Source organism: Cnephaeus nilssonii (genome assembly GCF_951640355.1).
Source record: "Cnephaeus nilssonii genome assembly, chromosome: 4".
Classification (NCBI taxonomy): Eukaryota; Metazoa; Chordata; class Mammalia; order Chiroptera; family Vespertilionidae; genus Cnephaeus; species Cnephaeus nilssonii.
In genome coordinates this window covers 85,995,867-86,019,391 of record NC_137075.1, presented here as the reverse complement: position 1 = coordinate 86,019,391, position 23,525 = coordinate 85,995,867, and the positions used below count along the sequence as shown (strand labels likewise).

The following is a 23,525-nucleotide window of genomic DNA, read 5'->3' as shown; positions in this document are numbered from 1 at the left end:
CGGTCTTAGCATATCATTAGCATACTAGAGGCCCAGTGCATGATTGAATCATGCATGTGTAGGGTCCCCTACATGCTTTCGCTTTCGATCGTGGGGGAGCTGGGTGCCTGTCTGCTGGTGCTGGAGTGGACAGGCACTCAGCTCCCATGCTTTCGCTTTCGATCGCGGGGGAGCTGGGTGCCTGTCCGCTGGTGCACCAGGCCTTTTAGAAGCCTCCGGCTCGGCGGAGGCTTCTGAAAGGCCTTGTGCCGGAGCAGACAGGCACCCAGCTCCCCCGCTTTTGATGGTCTGTGGCCGGTGGGACTTGAGCTCGCTGCCCCAGAGGCCCCTTCTGTTCCACAGCACAGCCATGGCGCAGACGCTGAGCTCGTGCCGTCGCTGGCGACGCGAGCTCAGCATCCCGCTGTCCCAATCGGCTACCCCGGCCACCCCGAGTCCCGCCCCCTGCGCCTCCCGCTGGCCCAATCGTGGGCGTAGCGGAGTGATGGTAATTTACATATTACCATTTTATTAGGTAGGATTATGCTTTGGTTGGTTGAATGGCCGACTGGACACTTAGCATATTAGGCTTTTATTATATAGGATAGTACTATTTTGTAATCATATAAAATATTTACATTTGTTCTAAATCAAATCTATAAAGCATAGTATATTCAGAGAAAGTCTATCTCTATTCTTTTACCTTGTTTTTTTCCTCTTTCTATAGGCAATGTTTTCTTCTATTTCTTGACACTATTTTTTTGCTGTGCTCTCTTTTTTTTTAATGTATATTTGTATTGATTTCAGAGAAGAAGAGAGAGGGATAGAGAGAGCTAGAAACATCAATGATAAGAGAGAATCATTGATAGGCTGCCTCCTGCACACCCCACACTGGGGATCGAGCCTACAACCTGGGCATATGCCCTGACGGGGAATTGAACCTGGGACCTCCTGTTAATAGGTCGACACTCAACCACTGAGCCACGCCAGCTGGGCTGCTGTGCTCTCTTTCTAAGTAACTTTTTATTTTTAGTTTTTTGTTTACCTTTACATTAAAAACTATGCAAAAATACAACATATTTATGTGTGTGTGTGTGTGTGTGTGTGTGTGTGTGTGTGTGTATCCCCATCTGTTAAATAAATGATAGTATATTAAGCACATATTTTCCACCTTGCTGTGTTCACTTAACAGTATATTCCATAGCAGTGTATACTTCCCTCTTTACCCCCCTCTCTTTTTTTTTTCTGTTTCTCAACAGCTTCATAGTAGTCCTTTTTGTGGATATACTGTTGTTTATTCAACCAAGTCCCTATAGATGTACATTGGCTTGTTTCCAGTCATTTTCTAGTATGGAAAATACTACAGTGAACACACATTTTGTATTTTTGCATGTGAATCTGTGATATATATTCCTAGAAATGGAATTGCTGGGTCAAAGGGCAAATGCATACACAGTTTTTCTACATATGCCAAATTCTCCTTAATAGGGTTGTGCCATTTTGCATACTTACCAGTGGTGGATGAGATTGGTAGGCATATTCCTAACAGAAAAGTCTTTAAGAGTGCAATAGAATGCTTCATGAAAGGGCGAAAGCTAGGATTTTTGAAACAGAGGCTGGGGTGGAGCCTCTTGTCTGGCACCTCTGGGAGATGCTGCAGGGAGAGCCCTTCTCTGGGTGGGCCGGAGCTGTCACCGCTCCGCTTTGGTTGGGAGTAAAGGAAGTTATTACAGTTCATCTTTTAAAATTCTGTTCGTGTCCCATCCTTCCTTCCCTTTTCTATCCCACTTCATCTTCTGAGTTCTTAATAGTTCATGCTTTCAAAGATGCTTATGACACTAAGTATCCACCTGCTGAACTTGGGCAATGCTGGTAGCAAGCAATTTGTCTGACTCTGCTGATCATAGATGCATCGTCGATCCTGCTAAATTTTTCTATGGAGCCAGTTCTTCCCCACCCCTCCAGCATGTGTGTGAGTTCCTGTGTGTGTGTGAGATGCTTGCACACGAATGTGTGCTGTAACTGGCATTGCACCTCAAAGTAACAGAAAAGCAGTTTGCTTCGTGGGGTATGTGAATGGAGGGCCTTGGTTCCCAGGGAGGACTGATCTGCCCTCTAGTCTCCCTTTTCTTTCCTCCATATCCCCCCAGCCTCAGGCTGACTCCTTCAGCTTAATTTCCCAGGCTGCAGCAGTGACTCCGCCCTCCTTTTGCCTTCCCCTCCTCCTTCCTCCACCTACCACACACATGGGCTTTGAGTTATGTGCCTCCTGTTCTAATGAGATAAACAACATAACTCTCACGGGGCTCTGTTCATCCCTTTATAAGTGGAACTCCGGGGCTGAATGCATTGACCCTATAAAGGCACCCTGGTGCCTGTCAGCCTATGGAGGAGGGTGAGGAATGGGGACAGGAGCCCCCAGAGAATTGTTGGGGTTATATGCCTGTTGAGATGAGGTGGAGTCAAAAGAGACCTCAAGGGAGGCCTGTTTCCATTCTCGTGGCTATAGAAGCAAAGAGCAGCATGGACACGGGGGTGGGAGGCCTTGTGATGTCACGTGGGCATGGAGTCCAGACTCGTTTAAGTCAGCTAACTCAGAATAATTACTAACTGACATTTGTATAAGTCTTCATGATGATAAAGAGCTGCTTCTTGAATATAAGCGAATCCCCATGACAGTCGTTATAAGGTAGGTGCTGTTAGCACCCTTATCTTACAGGTGAGGAGACAGTCTAAGAAAAGTGTGACATTTCTCAAGGTGACAGAGAATGGTGGTGCAAGGACTCATGTGCTCTTCCTCTGCACTGCGGAGCTTCTCTAACCCATCAGGGAAAGTGAAAGAATGAAATAAAAAGTGTCCCCTCTTCTGGACATTCAAACCGCTTACTAAAATAGACCCTCCCAGGCGAGTGGGCCTGCAGCTACAGGCTGAGTGGTCTGGGGCTGCCTGTTGCTGCTGACCAAAAAGTGCAGTGACCACATTCTCAAGGAGGGCATAGGACCTGGAAAAATCTTGACAATTTTGACCTCTTGTCACTTAGACCTTTTGAAAGTATTGGTCTGGACCAGTTCCTTCTCACTCGTATGTATTTGGTCAGGTTGGAAATACCATGAAACAGCCTGTGGGATAGAGTCTAAGGTACGGAGACTACCATGCTGGGGTGGGTCGGGGTTCAATTCTGAACCCACCTCCTGGGGTCCCTTTTGGATAGTTTGGTTGTGGGTAGATGAGTCTCTTGGAGTCAGGAACAGCAGGGGCAATGTCATTCACTTTCTGTATTTCTGAGTCTGGTTCATTTCTGGTTGAATTTATTTGATAAGTATTTCTTGAAGTTCCTGCCAGGCACTGTGCAAAGCACTGGGGATACTCAAGATGGACATAGTTCCTGCCATCCTAAGTCTTATAAAACTAGTAGGGGAGACAGTCCAGTAAGCAGGCAATTGATGACAATATCTTGGGGGAAACACAGGGAATATTGGGATCCAACAGAGAAGGTCATTCAACCAGTCTTAGTACATCAGAGAGGACGTCCAGGCAGTAACTAGATGATGCTTAAACATCCAGAGTTCTCGTTCAGACATTGGAACCATCTATAAGGTTTTTTAAAAAAGTAAATGGCCCAATCTCCCCACCTACCTACATTTGGATTGGGTAGGTCTGGCATGAATTTTGGCTATTGATGTTATTAAGAAGTTCTTCAGGTGACTTTGGTTTTAGTTTGGATTAAGAGCTTCTGACCGAAGTGGAGTGGGGATTGGTGGGACTAGTTCTGGAACAGGGAGTAGCAGGTCAGCCCATGTACTTGGCCTTCACTGGATACACCAGCCCAAGAGGTGGCCAAAACTTTTGTAAGGGACCAAGAATTAGCCGAAACCGGTTTGGCTCAGTGGATAGAGCGTCGGTCTGCGGACTGAAAGGTCCCAGGTTCGATTCCGGTCAAGGGCATGTACATTGGTTGCGGGCACGTCCCCAGTGGGGGATGTGCAGGAGGCAGCTGGTCGATGTTTCTCTCTCATCGATGTTTCTAGCTTTCTATCCCTCTCCTTTCCTCTGTAAAAAATCAATAATAAAAAAAAAAGAATTAGTATGCCCATTCAGGAATTACAGGGTCAGAGATGATATGGTCCGGGACTAAACCACACCAGAAACATCGAATTATTCCCCAGTGATGCCCTCCCTCAAAGAGTGGTAAAAAATGGACCTCCAGGGGAAGTAGAGCAATCTTACTTTATTTGATTAATTTGGTCATCTATACATTAGCACAAGTCTGATTCCCAGAGTGCAGGGAGCTCAGAACTTCAGGATCCTACTGTACAGAAGGCCGTGAAGTTATCAACAAAATCAAGTATTAAGTATTAGGATGACTCTTGTATATGACAAGCCCTTAGCTCATAACACCAGGCTCCATCACCTTACTGGTTTCTAAGCATCAAGAGGAGGAGGGTTAGGGACCTCCAACTTCTTCATAGCCTTGCAGCCTGTGGGAGCAGTTTGGTGATTAAAAGTAAAACTTAGCTCATAAAGAGAATTTGAAAAATTTGGTTCCTTTAGTGCTGGAATAGGTGCCTCTGATTTGAACCCAAACTGAAAAACGGGTAGCGATGACTAGTAAAAATGAAAAATGAATAAATGGGTATATAGCAGACATTTCTATTGACTTTTTTTTTTTTTTTCCTGCAAAGGGCAAAAAATGAAGCCAGTGTCCCTCTTAACATTTTTTTTTCTCCACATTCTCACCTGAGGACATGCTGAGACAGACACATACAGAGAGTGAGCGAGCGAGAGAGAGCGAGTGAGAGAGAGAGACACCTAGATGTGAGAGAGAAGCCTAGATGTGGGAGAGGAACATCCATTGGTTCCGTACACACCTCGACTGGGTACTGAACCCTCAACCCAGGTGTGTGCCCTGACTAGGAATTAAACTGGCAACCTTTTGGTGCACAGGACGACGCTCAACCAACTGAGCCACTCCAGCCAGGCCCGTTTAACTTCTAAAGACCCTCAAATGGCAGACACATGGGAATATATTCCTGATGTTGTCTGAACCCCATGGTTCTAGATTTAGGAAGGGACCCTCTCATGTGAAGTTACCTGCATCTAACAGTTGTCATGTGTCATATTTATCTACAGAGGACTGAATTGTGACCCCAATTAAAGTAAAGCTGGAACATACTCGTTCATTAACTCATTCAGCAAAAATTTAGTTTGATAGTTCAGTGTGTCAGGTTCAGTTCTGGTTCTGGGGGTTCTGACAGGGACAAGACAAAGTCCCTTTCCTGGCCAGTCTTTTCACTCTAGCAGGGTTGGGTTAGTTGGCTGGTTTATTTTGGGGTGCATCACGTAGTCTTTTTAGTCTGCAGATCACCTAACCAGTCTCAAGCCCTTCTCCCTCACCCCTCAGCCTCTACCCCTTGCTCTTTTCTCTGGGAATAAATAGACCATGGTCTAGTGTGGGGAGTCCATGGTCCTCCAAGGCTTCTGGCTGCCACTCTATGTGTCAGAGGAGCCACAAGAGTGTTGCCTAATGAGCAAGAAGGCTCCTCATGTGTTACTTGGCATGACAGATGATGCTGGTGTGGAACTTTGGTGCCAAAGGCCAATTTAAATGGAGAATCTTATTGGGAGACAATGGCTGCATAAGCCCAGCCATAGGACTCTTGCCCATTTTGTTCTGTAAGACCCAGGCAGGTAGGTGGGGAAATACAGGTTTGCTGGCTTTGCAGGCACCCTGGTCACCAGAGCAGGCCTATATTCTTATGGAGGTTGCACAGGGCTCCCTTTGGCTTCAGCTAGCTGCCAGCAGCTAACTGGGTGGAGGAAGCCAGTAGGTAGGAGGTCTGGCTCCTTGATCCTGTTTCCTTGCAGTGTTTTCTAATCTGGGCTGACCACCCATAGGCAGACTGACTTCTGCTGCTCCATCTTGAAGGGAACTTGCTTGACTTGCACAGAGGGCTAGTCGATGGGCAGTAGCTGAGATCCATTGCTTTGGAAACACTGGTGACTGTGAATCTGGAGAGGTCCCTCTTATGGCCCATAGATCCACAGGTCCCTCTGGCCTCTCCCCAGGCCAGGAAAAGAGAACTGGTTTTGGTAACAGTGATGGCTCTTTCTGGCCTGGGCTCACTGAGACAGCATGGCGGAGTAGACAGAGCAAGGGCTTTAGGGTCAGATGACCTGGATTCTACCTCAGCTCGACCACCTATCAGCTGTGTGACCTTGACAAGTCACTTCACCACTCTGGGCTTCTCTCCCTGTGAGTGAGAGGGTTAGACAGCGTGGTTTCCTAGCCCCCTTCCAGCCCGGAGCCTTTAATCTTTACACTGTCTCTGTCCGCAGGCCTTGCTCCGGGCCAGCTGTACACATACCCTGCGCGCTGCTGGCGGAAGAAGAGAAGATTGCACCCTCCTGAGGATCCAAAGCTGCGGCTGCTGGAAATCAAACCTGGTCAGTCTTGTCTGGAGCGTGGGTGGGCCCGTGATGGGAGAGGTGGGGAGCGCTGGGCTGGCCCAGGACAAGGCGGCTTTGCTCCTTTGTCTGTAACGCCGAGTTTTCCAGGAGCGCCAACGTGCCCACGTGATGTTCAAAGGTGTGCCTGCTCTCACATATCAACATGTCCATGTGTCCACCAGAGCTTCCCTCCCCTCTGGTGTCTTGTGCAGGTGCAGGGTGGGAATGGGCCCAGGATGAACCACGTTCCCACAGAGCAGGAGGAGCTGCGGCTCTTAGGGCCAGGTAAATACCTTCCTGTGGCTTCAAGTAAAGAAACCTTGTGTTCCTAAGAAGGAGGGTGTGTTGTGTACCCTTCCCCACCCTTACTGTGGGTGAACTTTTGGAGCATCTTACATGAAAGGGCCATTCACTCAGATAGAACCATCTTGGACATGGAATTGGAAGAGTTTGAGCAAAACATTAGCCTATAGGTGATGCTGATGGCTTTGTGCCTGGCAGAAGGAATGGGTTGGTAGTCTTGCCTGCTTCCTGACCTTTTATTGTACTTCTGACTAGATGGCCATCTTCAGACCTATGTCTGGTTGCAGCAAGGCAAGTGATTGCCCTGGGACTTCGCTTTAAGGGAACCTCTGGTTTTGGGGGTGCTGGGGCTGGAACATGACTCAGGGGGGTGAGAACTGTGCTGTCAAGTAGAGCAAATGCAGAACTGACATATTTCGTCCCCCTGCCACTAACGCCATGCAGACCCAGCCTCACCCCTGCCTTTTCACCCTGACCTCTTAGGTTGTGTTTTCTCTGCAAAACCTCTACTTAGAGTTGTTCAGAATGTTTTCACTCGCAGTTCCATGGTTAGGCCTGCTTTGACTGTTTGCTTCAACCTAGGCATTACCTGTGTACAGGTGTTATTTGCTAGGGATGGGAGGGAGGGGGCTATACTGTATTCTTCAATGCACTTCATCCAACCTCTCAAATGGCCTTGCACAATTTACAGACCCTTGCATACACTCAAGGGTAATGACTGAGGTGGTTCCACCCCCCAACCCCCCGGCAGGTTGTAGGAAAGCCAAGTGTCTTGGAGTGGCACAATCCAGTAGAAATATAACGCAAGCCACAGGTGTCATTTTACATTTTCTAGTAGCCATATTAAAAACAGGAAAAAGAAACAGGTGCAGTTAATTTTACTGATAGATTCTATTTCACCCAAAATATAAAAATATGATCATTTCAGCATGTCATCAATATAGAAATTATAAATGTGACATTTTCCTTTTTTTTTGGTATTGTTTTTGAATGCCTGTGTGTATTTTATACTTTCAGTCCCTTTTATTGTGGACTAGCCACATACAAGTGCTTCGCTGGCCACAAGGGGATAGTGGTGCCCATTTTGGTCAGTGTGGTTCTAGAACTACACTCAGCATATGGTTTTGACCAGCACAGGCATCACCTGGGAGCCTGGCAGAGATGAAGAATCTGGGCCTCACCCCAGACCTGCTGGGTCAGAAGCTGCATTTTATTTTTTAATCCTCACCCAAGGATGGATGGATGGATGGAGACACACACACACACACACACACACACACACACACACACACATATATGTATATATATACTGTATTTTCCGGCGTATAAGATGACTGGGCGTATAAGATTTTCCTGGGTTACAAAGTCGTCTTATACGTCGGAAAATACGGAAGTATGGATGATTTAACAATTGTGAGTCTTGGTTACAGCCTAAAAATCAATTACCGTATTTTCCGGCATATAAGACAACTTTTTAGCCCAGGAAAATCTTATACGCCCAGTTGTCTTATACGCCGGAAAATACGGTGTATATATATACTGAGTGACCCGATTATTATGATCTCTGAATGCATAATAATCCGGCCACTCAGTGTATATCCTATATAATAAAAGGCTAATATGCAAATTGTCCCCTCGACCAGGAGTTCGACCAATAGGCAGGCTGGCCAACTGCCCATGTCCCCTCCCTCTGGCCAGGCTGGCCGGACCCCATCCATGCACGAATTCATGCACCGGGCCTCTAATATATATATTAGAGATCATAATCTGGCCACTCAGTATATATATGTATGTGTGTGTGTGTATATATATATATATATATATATCTATATCTATATATATATATATAGATATAGATATATATAGATATATAGTAAGTGTCTTTTATAGAACCAAAGAAATTTAGCACTGTAAAATACCTCAGACATCATTAACTCCAATTCCTTGTTTTATTGAGGTCCAGACAGGTTAGGAGACTTTGCGCAAAGTCACACAGCAATTCCTGTGGGAAACAGCAGAGAATCCACGTTGCTTGATTTCTCTGTTCAATGCTTTTTCTGCTTTCTCATGCTGCTGAGAAGTATTTTAAAAGAAACTTGAACAAAGCTTTTCCCCCTAAAATCCTTGTTTATATAAAAAAATTAATTATTAAAATGCACCCAAGAGATAGTTGGATTCCTTTAGTCAGAGATGTCATACTTTCAAATCAAACTAGCCTCTATTGAAAAAGGGAAATTGGTTCATGTAACAGTAGATCTCAGAGTTCACTAGTTTCAGGCTTAGCTGAATCCTGGGGCTCAAGCTTCATAGTGAGGGCTCTGTGTTTCCTTCCAGCAAACACTCTTCTCTTCATGCGGCAGGCAAGGTAGCCAGCAGCAGCCCCAGACTCAGTGCTCAGCCACACCCAGCAGAAAGGCAAGTCTCCTTCAACAACTGAGCTGGCTGGGTTTATGTCCGGCCCACCAACCACTGCTACCCAGGGGATGGGGCGATCTGATGGACTCATCATCATTATGTCACCAGTGTCTGAAAAGCACACTACTTTACAAAGCCCCTTACAAAGCCTTTTCATTTATGTCACTTCATTGGTCCTGGCCCTGGGAGGCAGAGAGGGAAGGACAGGGTAAATAAGCCCATTTTACAGGCCGGGGAAGTCAGGCTGCAGACAGAGCTAAGGAGAGCTTACTGTGCTGCTCACATATCTGAGAACCAGGTCTCACTGTTAGTGGGACTGAGGCAAGAAGCTACTTAGGAGTGTCTGGTCCTTCCCCGTACGGACATTTACGTTGGGCACACTGGCCTCCCAGCGCAGACTATGGGCAGCTGGGGTTACAGCTGGCTCTGGACTGCCCCATCCCTGGGCCTGCCATGACTGTGCGGGAGGGAAAAGGTGAACCCTAGGGTTTGCTGTGGCCAAGTGGCCACCAGCACACTGTGTGTATCTGTGATCATTAGAAAGCTTTCCTTGGCCTCTCCCTCATGCTTGGGCAGAAGCTGAGGGGGCTGTGCCTGGACTCAGCCAGTAAAGGCCCGGCCCCTGAGATGCCCGGAGTCCTGGGGGAGGGCCCTGTCTGGAAAGATAGTGCCCACCTTGACGGGGGTGCTCTCTTTTACCCACTGCAGTGGAATTGGGAGTAACCTTTCTGAAGATCAATGCATAGAACCTGTCAGTATTTAAAAACCACATGCCCTTTGACCTAGAAATTCTGCTGCTAGGAATTTATCCTCTAAGTAAATATGTAGTAACAAGGTAGAAGGTTGTTCTTTGTGACATTGTTTGTAATGATAACAACAAAGAATGGAAACAACCAGAAGGTCCATTGATAGGACACTGCTTAAATACTATAGCACATTCATAAAATGGAATACTGTTTTGTCTTATAAAGGAATGGAATGGAAAGATGTCTGAGATCTATTGTCAAGTGGAAAGATAAAAAGCAAATTGCAACATTATGGGCAAACCTTGCTGAAAATCGATAACTGATTTGTTCATCCTGGACTGAATCTCTTTACATTTATTTGAATTTATGTTGAAAGAAACCCACGAATGAACCAACCCACCCTTGGCACTCCTCCACCCCCAGCCCCTATAATGCTCTTCCTCTTCTCTCTCTTCCCTTCCAGCCTCCTAGTGTGGGCTCTCCCGAGCCCCCCTGGACAAGCCCTAAGAATCTAGTTACGTCTCTGACTCTTGGAGCCTCCCTTGGGCTCCACCATCAGCACCCTCCTTGGGGGGAGGGAGAGGCATTCTCCTGATTTGTGAGAGACAGGGGGCACTGGCCTGGAGCAACATTGTCTCAAGGCATGAGTTTCCTTCCATGTCAGACCTTTCCACAGAGAATGAGGGGGTGCCACCAGCAATTTATCATGCCAACACCCAGCTTGTCCCTCCGGTCTCCCTTTGTTTCCTTGCCTGAGTCTAGCCAGGGGCAGGCAGCTTTCAGCAGAAAAGCCAGGGTGTCACATGGGTCAGAGTTGTCCTTCACCCCAAGACAGCTCTGACTGGGAACCAAGTCAGGGCAAGGGAGAGGGGGTGCATATTCAGGAATCTTGAGGGACCTTGGAGAAGGTCTGAGGACAGGGCTGCAGACCACCCCCTCCTGGTTCAGCCTCCCGAAGCACAGAGATCGTGGGTGCTGAGTAGACATTGCAGGGTCGGGAGTGGAGAGCCGATCGCTGCTGTTATTTGTTCTCGGGCTAAATTAGACAGCGATGGAGTTCACCCCAGTCCTGCTGTCCTCATCCCATCTCCCTCACTGTGAACATTCCATCCCACCTATGTGTCTTTACTATTTGCTGAAGATAAAAACGTGTCTGTGTGGGGGTGGGACGGGGCTGAGAGCTAGGGAGAGCTCTTTGGCATTTGAAAGCCTTCTCAATGTCCCTGAACCTATGCGTTTCTCACGCCTAACACCACCCCTCCAATCAGTCTTGAATAAATATCTCGCAACCTCCTACTTGCCTGGGCGCCTGAAGGACAACACACACGACATTATTTCTCCCCACTGACTGACAATGGAGTTCAGTGTTCTCTGCAGCTTGCACTTGGCTGCAGAGGCGACTGCAAGGTGTCTCCTGGTGCAGCCGCCACAATTCATGCAACAGGAAGACTTGGGCCAGGGGCCTGGTGCCCGAGAGCGCGCCCTTGGACCTTTCCCCCAGAAATGGAGCTCTGTCCTTGGGAAGGGGGAGCCGAGCTGGCAGGAGAGAAAGGTGGATAGTGAATATCCACCAGAAGGCCCTGAAGCAGGACAGATGTTGGGCAAAAGCCAGCTGATGAGAAAAGAGGCCTTCAACTCCCCCTACTTCCCCTCTCTGTCTTTTATTTTTTATTTTTTTTTGAATGAAGAAACGAAAAAGGCTGGGAACAAACTTCTACTTGTATCCCTCTGGATTAAACGCTCGGATCATCAGCTTAGATCAATTTAGCCTCTTCCAACCCTGGACTTGCTGGTCCCCATGGTCTAGGGCAGATTTTATCTTTGTCGCAGAGGTTGGGAAACTGTGGCACAGAATTAGGAAGTTAATTTCCCAGGGGACACAGCGGGGAAGCTGAGGAAGGAACCCGAGGGGAAGCCTGTTGGAACTGGCTCCATGCTGCTCCAGGACCCTCCACACATCCGTGCTGTTGTTCTCAGACCAATAGGGCTTTTACAACAGACGTTCATTCTGCTCCCGAAATGTACCTGCGGCCTTGTAAACCTCTCTGCTCTTGGGGAGCAAGCACGGCTCTCGGCCACCCCTGCCAAATTCCGAGGGTGACGGGAGGGAAGGCAGCCAGGAATAGAGTTCTGGTTCTTTCTCATGGTTTTCTTTGGCAGCCACTCAATGACTGGGGATGAATGACCAAGGGAATCGCCCCACCACACATTGTTGCGGGACCATGGACAGCAGGGCAGGGACCATGAGGAGACGGCAGCCTGGGGTGCTCAAGAGCAGAGGGTGCCATAGCCGGCCAACCACAGGTCACAGGGACCCTCCGAGGGCTGTCCCCCACGGGAGTGATCCCGACAGAGAGCCCGAGCCCCGGCTGCTGGGCAGGGGTGGAGAGGCCTGCTCGCTCGCCTAGGGTGCTGTCCCCACAGCCCACAACTGCCAGAGCTCTACAGATGGGAGCAGGCTGCGGCCAACTTCCCCAGCTTTTGAAAATCCTGCATCTTAATTAGTTCCCCACTGCTTTTGTACATGGCCCACATTTTAATAGTCTCCAGGCTTGTTCCACGGTTTGCTCTCGGATGTTCGGCGTGATTTCTCTTCTTCTCAAGACAGTCCCCCTGGCTCCTCCGGCACCCTCCCAGTCCGGGAACAACTTAAGGAGTGCCGATGTGCCAAGCGTGTAGCCAGAGATTGATGAGCCTGTCAGCCGGCTGCCTCTGCCCCCTGGCCTCCCCCACCACCCCCCGCCGTGTGCTCCTCACAGGGATGAGGCAGGCTGAGGTGGGTGAGCTGGGGGAGGCGAATGAAGAGACCGGTGGAGCCCCTAGCCAGGTGTGAGCCCGTGGACAACGTGACCTTCTCCTGGCTCGCAGAGGAGTCTGGCTGTGTCCTTCCGAGGGGAAAGGACGTTCCAGCTCCCACCCCATCTGTCAGTGCTTATCGGTCTCTGTGGGGGGCTGGGGGGTGTCTGAGCTTGGTAGTCTGGGAGAATGGATGCCTTCAAGTGCATCAGGGGGAAATGACCAGTCATTTATCTCTTTCCTGCAGTGTCAGAGCCTGCAGCCAGCCATCCATCCTGGGGGCCTGCAGCTTCTTCAGCTCTTGTTGGCCTCCTGAGTGTGAGAGCTGGAGACAGGTGGGAGGCCACTGCAGCCCCTGCTTCATGCCATGACTGTTCGTGGCTTTTTTAAACCTTCCTGGCCGTCTCGGGGAAGGAGCTGGGTCTGGGGACAGCCCGCGCTGCCTTGGCCCTGGCAGGCACACGCTTGGAAGGCAGAGGTGCACCCATTTTTTTCATCAGAACATAGGCTTGGCACATAGTAGGTGGACAGTAAAGATTTATCAAAGGAATGAAGGGAAGAAAGGTGTCCGTTGTTTGATCTCAGGCTTGAAGATCACGGCTTAGCTCTCATCATCCCATTCCGCAGATGAGGGAGACGGAGCCAGAGGGGAGCAGCCTGCAGCAGCTGGCCTTGCCTTCCCATCCAGTGTCCAGCCTGGCCTGCGGGGCCTGTCCCAGCGTTGCATCTTGCCTCTCTTTGGTAGGCACTATAGCTGTGCTCTGCGGGGGGAAAATACATCAAACAGGGATCCCAAGGTCTGGGTTCAAGTTCAGACCCCTCCATCCACCGGCTGTGTGGTTTTGGCCGTTACCTAACCTCTCCGTTTCTTCATTTGTAAAATGCAGCATGGCAGCTGCTCTGCTCACTTCACAGGGTTGTTCTGAGAGTCATGTGGATGGTGGAGCTGAGGGCGTGGCAAGTGTGAGGAGGCACGGGGATGCCCTCTCGGTGTGCACTGCTGGGCGGCCGAGGGGGCCTCTGCCATACCGTCCCTGTCCCCAGCACCGAGGGTGCACTTGTTGAGGGAGATCCCTGCCCAGCTGGAAGGGTGCGCGCGATCCGGCCCAGAGTGGGAATGCGTTCTGCCTTGGAGTCTTTTCCAAGTCCGTTGTGTTCTGCTCTGAGGAGAGGAACTCTGGCGTCTGGCTATGGGATTGATTCACCTGGAACAGAACCATAGCTTGCACTAGCTCCCGCCTTGCATCCCAGAGCTCAGCTCTTTGGCATCTATTGCCCAGGGCACATAGATAAACTGGGCAAGACTTCCCTGCTTTTATTAACACCATAGTGTGCGAGGCAATACCCGCCTGGCTGAGTCTTTTCTTCTGTCCTTGGCCTCGGCTGGTCCACCTTCTTCTGAGCACTGGGCACCTGGCCCCTACGCCTGGCCTTCATTCTGTTCACTCTGTGGGATGCCTGCTGCTCGGGGGCCAGGGCACTGTACCTCAGTACGTACTGCCTCTGGATGTGTCTGCCGACCAGGATGCAAGTGCATGAAGACGAGGCTTATCTCTGTCATGAACCGACCTCACCTAAGCACCAAGCTTGGCTCGCTGGTCCGGCTCCACACTCAGCACTGCAGTAACTGCTGTTTCCCCACTTCTGCCCTCACCTCCCGTCAGTTATCGATCCTGGTAAAATGCAAGCATTATCATGTCACTCTTTGCTTGAGACCTCCAGTGGCCTCTGATCGCACTCGGAGCAGAAGCCAGCTTTCTCACAGGGCCCTCACCGCCCTTCACGGCGCCCCTGACTCTGAGCGGGGCTCCTCTTCCCCTGGCTCACCGTGCTCCAGGAAGATGAGCCTTGGCACTGATGGCTCCGTGGCCTTGAATGCTTATTTTGGGTATTTTTTTCTCCCCCATTAGAATATACCATCTATGAAGCAGGAGTTTTTGTCTCTTATGTTCACAGCTGTGTCTCTAGCACCTAGCAAAGCGTCTGGTACATAGTAAACGTTTAATAATTATTTGTCAAGTGAAAGAATAGAGCAAGGCATCCTCTATGTGGTTCTGCCATGATTTCCGAATCTGCAGGCCAATGCCCTCCCTGGAATTGAAGCTGGGCCGGCACCTCAGCCTTCGAGCTCGGCCTCCTCCTCGGCCTCCTCTGTCCTCTGTGGGCTATGGACTCAGCCTCTTTGCTTCCATTCTCTCCGGGCCCAGGCCGGGGTGGGGTGGAAAGGTGTGCCCCACTGTCTCTCAGGCTCTGAGAGTGTCAGCGGTTGAGGAGTTTGTGGAGAAGTGCAAGGAGAGGGAGACTTTAGTAGACGAAAGGCAGGGAGCTCATAGTAATTGAGCTCGCCCCCTGTGCCCAGCACTCTCTAGTATCCATGATCTTACCTGCCCCATAACAACAGCAGGAAGTGGGCTTTGTTCTCCCAGTTCTACAGATGAGATCAAGGCCACGTGTGTGTTTAGGGCACTAGGGCCGACATTTTACCCGAGAGGGGCCTCTTGCACTTTCCAGTTATCTGTGTTCTCTTCACCTATTTCAGCACTCAATCCATCCCATCATCCTTCCTGTCCTCCCGTGCTGCTAAGCTGCCCTGGCATGGTGTGGTGGCCAGCACGGTGGTGAGCTTCCTTTAACTGTGTGGGTGTTTTTCTGTGTCTCAGGGGTGGGGGGATGCTTATCTGTGATTCTGGCCTCTGTGTTGGCTTACGAGTGTGTGTGTGGGGTAGGTACAGCAGGTTGTGGGAGCCAGAGGCCATTTGGGGGAATGATCAACCCTCCTGTTGTGTGGATATTCTCAGATTCTTGAAAAAAAATTTTTTTTTATTGATTTCAGAGAGGAAGGGAGAGGGAAAGAGAGATAGAAACATCACTGATGAGAGAGAATCATTGATCTGCTGCCTCCTGCACGCCCCACACTGGGGCTCGAGCCTGCAACCCGGGCATGTGCTCTGAAGGGAATCAAACCGTGACCTCCTGTTTCATAGGTCGAAGTTCAACCACTGAGCCATGCTGGCTGGGCTATTCTGGGATTCCTGAACACACAATTACAAGGGCCTGAAGGGTGCAGTCTGGGTGATGGGTCCTCAATGTGAACCTTATCTATTTTGAGCTTTATGAATCACAAAACAGGGAGTCAACGGCAGCCAAGAAAATGGCACCCCTGAGGAATGAGCAGATGGATTCCTGGGCCTGCCACCATCTCAGGAAATCAGGTCTTTGGCTCCCCCCAATCTCTTCCCCTGTGGGGTGAGATAACAATATCCTCCCCTCCCCCCATGAGTCTGATGGGGATAAATGAAGGAATGATTCCTAAGCTCCTTGCTCCTTGGTGTACGTTGATGTATAATAAACCCAAGGAAATATGATGAGTTTAACTCCTCGAAATAATAAGCACCCAGAGAGAAAACTGCACATTTGTATTTTTAAAGAAAAACTAGAGGCAGGTTAAAAAAAAAATCTGAGCACTCAGGATGTAGCAGGAGGATTGTCTGCCATTGTCTGTGGGATTTCTCCCTCCCTTTTGCACCATAACTCTACCTCCAGGCCCCTGCCTCGCCGAGAGCTCGTGATGGATGGAAGGATGGATGTGCCTTGTCGGGTGTTTCACTGCAATTTCCCTCGGGGCAGTCTGTCTGTTGGCAGAACACAGCCTCCCGAAAGATGGTATCTCTTGCAAACTCGACAGCTAACAGACAGCTCCTCTCTTTGTATATTTCCCCAAAGAAGAACTGTCTTAATCTGTTTTTTATGTGGCATATTTTATTATAATCCATATATGACTTGCAGGTTTTCAGTCCTCCATCCTGAGCCAAAAAACACACACCAAAAAAACAAAAACAAAACAAAACAAAACAAAAAAACCCCAACAACAACGCATGAGGAGTCAGAAGCTCCATGAGCCTGTGACATCCAGGCGTGTGTGCATTTTTAAATGACCTGGGATTTAATTACTCACTGTGCTCCCATGTTGTACTTTCGGGCTCATCTTGCCTGCTTGCTGTTAATGAGCTCGGTGGCTCCAACAACCCAGTGGAAGCTTTGCTTTTGGTGTATTGGGTGGTAGGCTTGGGGCACCTGTGTCCAAAGCTTGTGGCTTTGATCTCCATCCAAGAGGGCGCTGCCCTGTCCACCCTGTCCACAGCCCTGGGGAGAAGCAGGCCATTGCTCTTCGCTAGTGATTTTTTCTTTCTTTGCCTTTATTTGTGATTTTATCTTCTTTCTTCTTCTTCTTCTTCTTCTTTTTTTAAAGACTTTTGGTGCTTCAATCCTTGTTTGTCTAAGAGGTTTTTTCTTATTTGGAAACCGATTTGCTTCGGTTTGCACAGAAGCTGTCTCTGGTGTGATGGATCGTGCTGGAAGTCACCCAAGGAGTATCTCTGTTCCCAATTAGAAGTGGAGGCAGAGCTGCTTACGGGGGCCCAGGGAGGCGGCTGGCTTGGGTGACAGCTGCTGCCGCTCTGGAGAAAGTAACGATCCGTGGGTTTATATCCATGTGTATAAAATCAGGCTAATTTAAAGATGAATTATGAGTGTGTTTTGGACCATTTTCTTTCAATGTTAAAGGTTTGATGGCTCCTATCAGGTTATGTGGTCCCTACATTTGTGTGAAATTCTAATTGAGTACACTTTTAAAGAATGACTAAATCCTACATCTAGATGAGGTGTATTCGGATAAAACGGAATCAATGAAATCCCTCAGGGATTTCAACAGGGAGCATGTCTGGACACACATTGTGCAAAAGCTTGGGCCTATTATCTTCTTTCCCCTTCAGTCTGGACCTCCTGTGGTCAGGGCCAGAGAATGTACCCTGTGCTTGTTTGCTGGGAGGCCCTGGTTATTAGCATGTTACTCTGACCTTGCGAGCCTTACCCATAGTGCTTTGAAACCAGGGTTTGCCAGAGGTCAGCTAGAATGCTGTCTTAGAATGGCAGTTGACCAGGTATTAAGCAGCCAACATTAAGAACTATATTTAATGTTTTTCCTGTTTTTTGAAAGCAAATCATAGCAAACATTACTTTTAATGGCTACCAACCTGCCCTAATACAATAGTCACTATCTACATGTGCCTACTGAATACTAGAAATGTGGCAAATATGAATTGAGATGTGCTATATGTATAAAACACACCAGATTTTGAAGACAATGCAAATAAAATAATGCAAAATATTGCATTAATATTTTTATATTGATTACATGTTGAAATGATAAAATTTATATATATTCAGTTAGAGAAAATGTATTATTAAAATTAATTGCATCTGTTGCTCTTTACTATTTTTTTTTAAATTATTGATTTCAGAGAGAAAGGGAGAGAAAGAGAGAGAGAGAGAGAGAGAGAGAGAGAGAGAGAGAGAGAGAGACATCAATGATGAAAAAACACCCATTGATCAGCTGCTTCCTGCATAATGCGTCCCCCTCGCCCCCACTGGGAATTATACTGTGATCTTCTGGTTCATAGATCGATGTTCAACCACTGAGCCATGCCAGCTGGGATGCTTTTTACTTTTTATTTATTTATTTTTTAATCTTTATTGTTGAGATTATTACAGATGTCCCTCATTGCCCCTCTCCACCTGGTTCCCACCCCGTCCCAGGCCTTCACACCCTATTGTCTGTGTCCAGGTAATGCATATCTATAATAATAAAAGCATAATATGCTAATTAGACCAGACAGCTGAATGAACTTCTGGATGTCATTTCGGATGTACTTCCAGACAAAGCTGCGGCGGCGGGGGCTGAGGCAGAGGCAGTTAGGGGCGATGAGGCAGGTAGGCAGAGTGGTTAGGGGCGATGAGGCAGGCAAGTGAGCAGTTTCTTTATGTGGTGTATTAACTTGTTAATTCTCACACCAATACTGTGAAATAGTGTGATCATACCCATTTAACACAAAAGAAAATGGAAACTCTGAGGTTTACGTAACTAGCCAATATATGGCCAGGCTAGGGTTTGACTCCAGGGCTGTCTGAAAGCAGAACTTCTAGGAGCCAATGAAATATCTCGACAGTTAGGCAAGAATGATGCCACTATATTTCTCTGTGACCCTGGGAAAGTCTCCTTAGTCTCTCTGTGTCCACTTTCCTCTTTAAGGGGTTGGACTTCAGATGCTATTTGAGGTTCCTTCTAGCTCATTTCAGTGTTGCCATTTTGGTTTTCTTTCCCCTCTTGATTCTTCTACTGTGCCCATCTGGTAAAGGACCAGAAGACCAAGGGAATAGATTGAATTATAGGAAAGCAGGATGGAGGAATATTTAGCATGGGAGTACGAGGGAGAAGGAGGAAGAGGAAGTTCAGTTGAGAAATTCTGTGTGAGGTCAGTACTGTGGTGACAGGGTGAACACCACATGGGGATGTCAGCTAGAACAGCCCAGAGCCATGACACAAACCTGCCCTCCACCTCAGCAGAGATTTGCCTTTTATCTCAAAATAGGAAAACTATGGAGAGAGCCTAGGAATGCAATGGAAATGTACAAAGGTTTGGAGAAAGACTTTTCAAGAGAAGCAAGGCACAGTCTGTACAATTAGATTAGGTGAATGGGTTCTGGAGGCAGATTGGGGTCAAGGCTGGACTTTATCCCTTACCAGCTGTGTGATATTAAGCAAGTTCTGCACCTCCCTAAGCTGCAGTGTCTGCATCTATAAAATGGGATCACTGTACTTTCCTCTTGGGTGGTGGTGGGGATTAAGTAGCAGTGACAGCTGTCGCATTTGGAATGTTTACTGTGTGCCAAGCACCCTGCATATACACACAGATATCAACACCCACTAGGGTCATTAGGGCTCAGCCTGGGCCTGCAAACTACTAAGAAGGATGCATTAAGTAGAGCTCTTGTCATGATCTTACTGGCCTCTAGAAAAGATGATTTGGTTGCATTCTTGCCCTACTGTGTTATTTTATTTTATTATTTAAAAATATATTTTTATTGATTTCAGATAGGAAGGGAGAGGGAGAGAGAGAGAAACATCAATGATGAGAATCATTGATTGGCTGCCTCCTGCACAACCCCTACTGGGGATCGAGCCTGCAACCTGGGGCATGTGCCCTGACCGGGAATCAAACTGTGACTTTCTGGTTCATAGGTCGACACTCAACTACTGAGCCATGCCAGTTGGGCCTACTGTGTTACTTTACATGAAATTACTTCTCTGAGCCTCTCAAGTGACTCATTTATAAAATGAGATGATTAAAACAGATGATCTATAAGGTTTTTTTCCAGCTCAAAATGTACTATTCTGGAAGTAGGGTTTATTTAGTGTTGAGAAGACTAAGGGGATACTAAAATATGAACTTCAAAATATATAGATATGAATGATTATTATAAGTTTGAAGGATAGTGAACAGCTGTTCTCTTTTGTCCTTGGATAGGACATGAGGTGGCACACTTTAATTGTTTTAGACCTGGCATTTGGAAGCCTTCTCTGACTTGGGAGGAAGAATAATATGTCATCAGAGCAGGCTCTGAAGTTGTACACTCAACTCGTTAAAGCAGACAGTTGACTTTTTCTGACACTCATCTTCAATGTAACTTCACACAGGCCTTCCCTGATCCTGTGATCTAAACAGACCCCCACCTATTCTTCCTTCACATCTCACTCTGTTGGCTTCCTCCAAAGCTCTTATTACAGTTTGTAATTGCATGTTTATTTTGGATTTAGTGTTTAGTATCTACCTCTTTTGATTGTAAACTACCTGAAGGCCAGGACTGTCTTTGTTTGGCTCCCCTCCTGTGTACCCAGTTCCGGCACAGCAGTTGTCACATGGCAGTGCCTGGTACGTAATTGGTGCATGACGAGATGGATGGATGAGTGTCAGAGGTGGTTGATTTGGTGGCATCGCTTCTTGATGGAGTTGGGTCCTCTGCTTGCCTTTATCGGTGAGAGAAATCCCAGAGACCGTGTCTTGCAAGGGGTGTTACATACCGTTCCTTCTTCCCACTTTCTTCTGGGGCTGGTCACCATGGATAGGTATTTCTTCCATTTTAATGGGTTGTTTAGTGCCCCTTCCCTGTGGACTGGTCAGCCTGCAGCTGGTTTTGGTGGAGGAGTGGAAGGAGTAGGTAGAGTTCCATTTGAGTCAGAACAGAGCCCAGGGAAGCAGGGCTTGGTCTTGCTTGTTATTTCCATTTGCTCCCCCATATCCACTCTCTGTCCCTTTGTACACCATCCTGGGCTCCAGGAAGTTGACCGCCATGGGCTGCATCAACATGGATCCCTTGCTCTCTGGCTTCTGGTTGAGGCTGGCCAGTGGGAGGGCAGGGCAGGAAGATGAGGATGGAAGGAGAGAGAGGCTGGGCTATGTGTCCCCATGCCTCCGTGCTGTGAACCTCTCTGACCCCAGAGCTCAGCAGAGAGGGAGGGAGGCTCCTCTGCTGCAAGCACAGCTCCTGCCTGGGAGCTCTGCTGTGGCGCCCCCTCCAGGTTCTTGCAAACACTCCCCTCTGTCCCTCCAGGAATAGCAGTGATAATGACTCCCCACTGTTAACTCTCCTGGGCTGTTTCACCATTCCCTTTTGTTCCCTTCGTCTGCCCACACCTCTGTGAAGAGTCCCTACACTAATCTGTCAACCCCCCCCCCCCCCCCCCCCCCCGTACAACCGGGCCATTCATTTCCTGTTTTGTAGGGCACCATTCCCTCATATTCTTGCACCCATTTTATCTGATACAGAGTAGGGACCTCATATCTAATTGTCAGGGGTGGGCATGAGGCACAGGATCCGAGGAGAGGTTGGAGGAATATTTTGTAGTAAGTCCAAATATGATCACTTGTACCTGAAGTTTCTGTTTTTAATGAAACAACAACAAAAAAGCAAACCTTCCTTTGAGCTATTGGCAGTTTGGGGGACACACTGAGAAAGGGATTCAGCTTCTTTCTGGTCTCTCTCCTGGGCAGGGCCGGCTCTGGCTGCCACTGCTCAGCTGGCCCCATGACCTCAAGCCCCAGGTAGCCGATCAAACTCCTGATGTCTTCAGAAAAAACGCCCTGGTGTGCGGACACTGCAGCTCCCAGCTGCGGATCCGGGCCTCGCTCTTTCTCTTCCCTTGGCTTTGCAGGCCTTCGCTTCCCTGGTGAGTTCTTAAGCACAGCCTCTGAGGTTGAAATAGCTTTTCATGGAGCAGACCTGAGCTGGCAGCCAGCATGGCTGAGGGGAGGTCACCGAGTTGCCAAACGAGAGGTGGGCTGGAGGGAGAGAATAATAAGACGTGAGGCTGGCATTGATGCACCGCGTTAGAGTTTTCAAAGAACTTAAATGTAAAGGAGCACATTTTTGCCCCACAAAATGGCCATGTGGGGTGCTTGGCACTGTTATCCTCACTTGGTAGATGCAGAAAAGGTCTGTGGGGTCCTTGAGTGCTTTGCCCGAAGTCCCAGGGCTGGAGAGTGGCAGAAGCTGGACTGAGACCCAGGCTGTCTGATCCCATATCCATCCGGCGCCCTTTCTGCTCTACCTCTGCCGTCTCTGAGGGTGCAGGCAGGGCTGGAATCGACCTGGACCCAGGGATTGTGAGCTGGACCCAGAAAAGCTGGACCTAACTGCATTGTCCTGCTCCACTTGAAGGAGAGAGCACAGGCGGCCTCGAGCCTTACCCAGGAGCTCTGGTTCCTGCGTGCCCTCAAGGGCCATCGCCTGCCCCTCCTGTCCCTCCTGCTTCTAGTGGCCTGACCCTGCTTTTCTGTTCTTGTTTTTCAGAAGTAGAGCTGCCCCTGAAGAAGGATGGGTTCACCTCAGAGAGCACCACGCTAGAAGCCTTGCTCCGAGGCGAGGGGGTTGAGAAGAAGGTGGACACCAGAGAGGAGGAGAGCATCCAGGAAATACAGGTATTCCTGTGCCCGCTGGGGGAGGAGGGCGCGCTCAGAGCATCACTGGGGACTCTAGTACCGGCTTGGGTCCTCCTCTCAAGGGCCAGGGCTGCATCTCAAGTTGCCTCATGGCACCATTGTGGGAAACTTGCACATTCTTTTCTGATTTAACATGTCTCTGGGAAGAAGTCATTGTTCCTCTCAAATCCGTTTCTCTTCCTTGATCTACTTGTTTATGTCCTCAAAATATAGCTTGGGGGCCTGTTGTATGACCGGCATGGTGCCAGTCCTGGGGGCTCTGTGGTGAGCAAAACAGATGGAGTCCTCACCCCCCGCGGAGCGAACAGTTCATAGTCCAGGCTCAAAACCTCAGTGTTGTCGGCATTGGCTGGTGCCAAGTGAGTCCCTGCCTCAGCCGGCCCCGCCTCACGCTCCTTCCTGGGCTATAGTCCCCTCAGTTCTTCCTCAGCACCTCCCACGCCTCCCTCAAGGCCAGTGTAGGAGTCACCCTCCGGGCAGGGTGGGTGTCCCCATGTGTTCACACTAGGCAGGCTCTCATCCAGCGAGATTACTAGTATAATGGTGTGCTCTGACCATTCCTTAACTATTTGTCTTGAATCCATTGTTGAATATAATGATTGGCACAGTGTTGTAATAATGTTAACTAATACAAATATTAAATAATAATGTGAATAATGAAATACAATTAAAATCACATTTCTATTAAATTTATATTTTAATGTTTTATGTTATGATATTTTATATATTTATTAATTTCACATCCAATTTAATATTTACACAATAATTTATCAACATTATAATTAAATCAGTAACAGCTGCATGTTTTGTGTGCTCCATGGTACTTCCAGTCTAAGTTCCATCGAGTCAGGGAATATGTGGCTGTGCTCACTGCTCACCCTCCGGCCTGGCATGTGCCCAGCAGAGTGAGGTCTTAAAAAATGTTGAGTCTAGTCACTTCTACCATCCCTGTGTTCAGATGAGTGGCCAGGTCTTTTCCATTTAGTTGTCACAACATGGCTT

General features: G+C 48.4%; 1 protein-coding gene across 3 annotated transcripts in view; it reads left to right on the top strand.

Annotated features, from left to right (window-relative positions):
• DPF3 (double PHD fingers 3) overlaps positions 1-23,525 on the top strand; it is a gene marked incomplete at its 5' end in the record, with an annotated part of 250,104 nt that overhangs the window by 118,844 nt on the left and 107,735 nt on the right. For all 3 annotated transcript variants that reach the window (XR_013813379.1, XM_079767944.1, XM_079767945.1), the window contains 2 exons: positions 6,317-6,424; positions 22,375-22,502. Coding sequence is in view for 2 of the 3 variants with exons in the window: in XM_079767944.1 (XP_079624070.1) it covers positions 6,317-6,424; positions 22,375-22,502 (236 nt within the window). The remainder of the gene's footprint in view (positions 1-6,316; positions 6,425-22,374; positions 22,503-23,525) is intronic.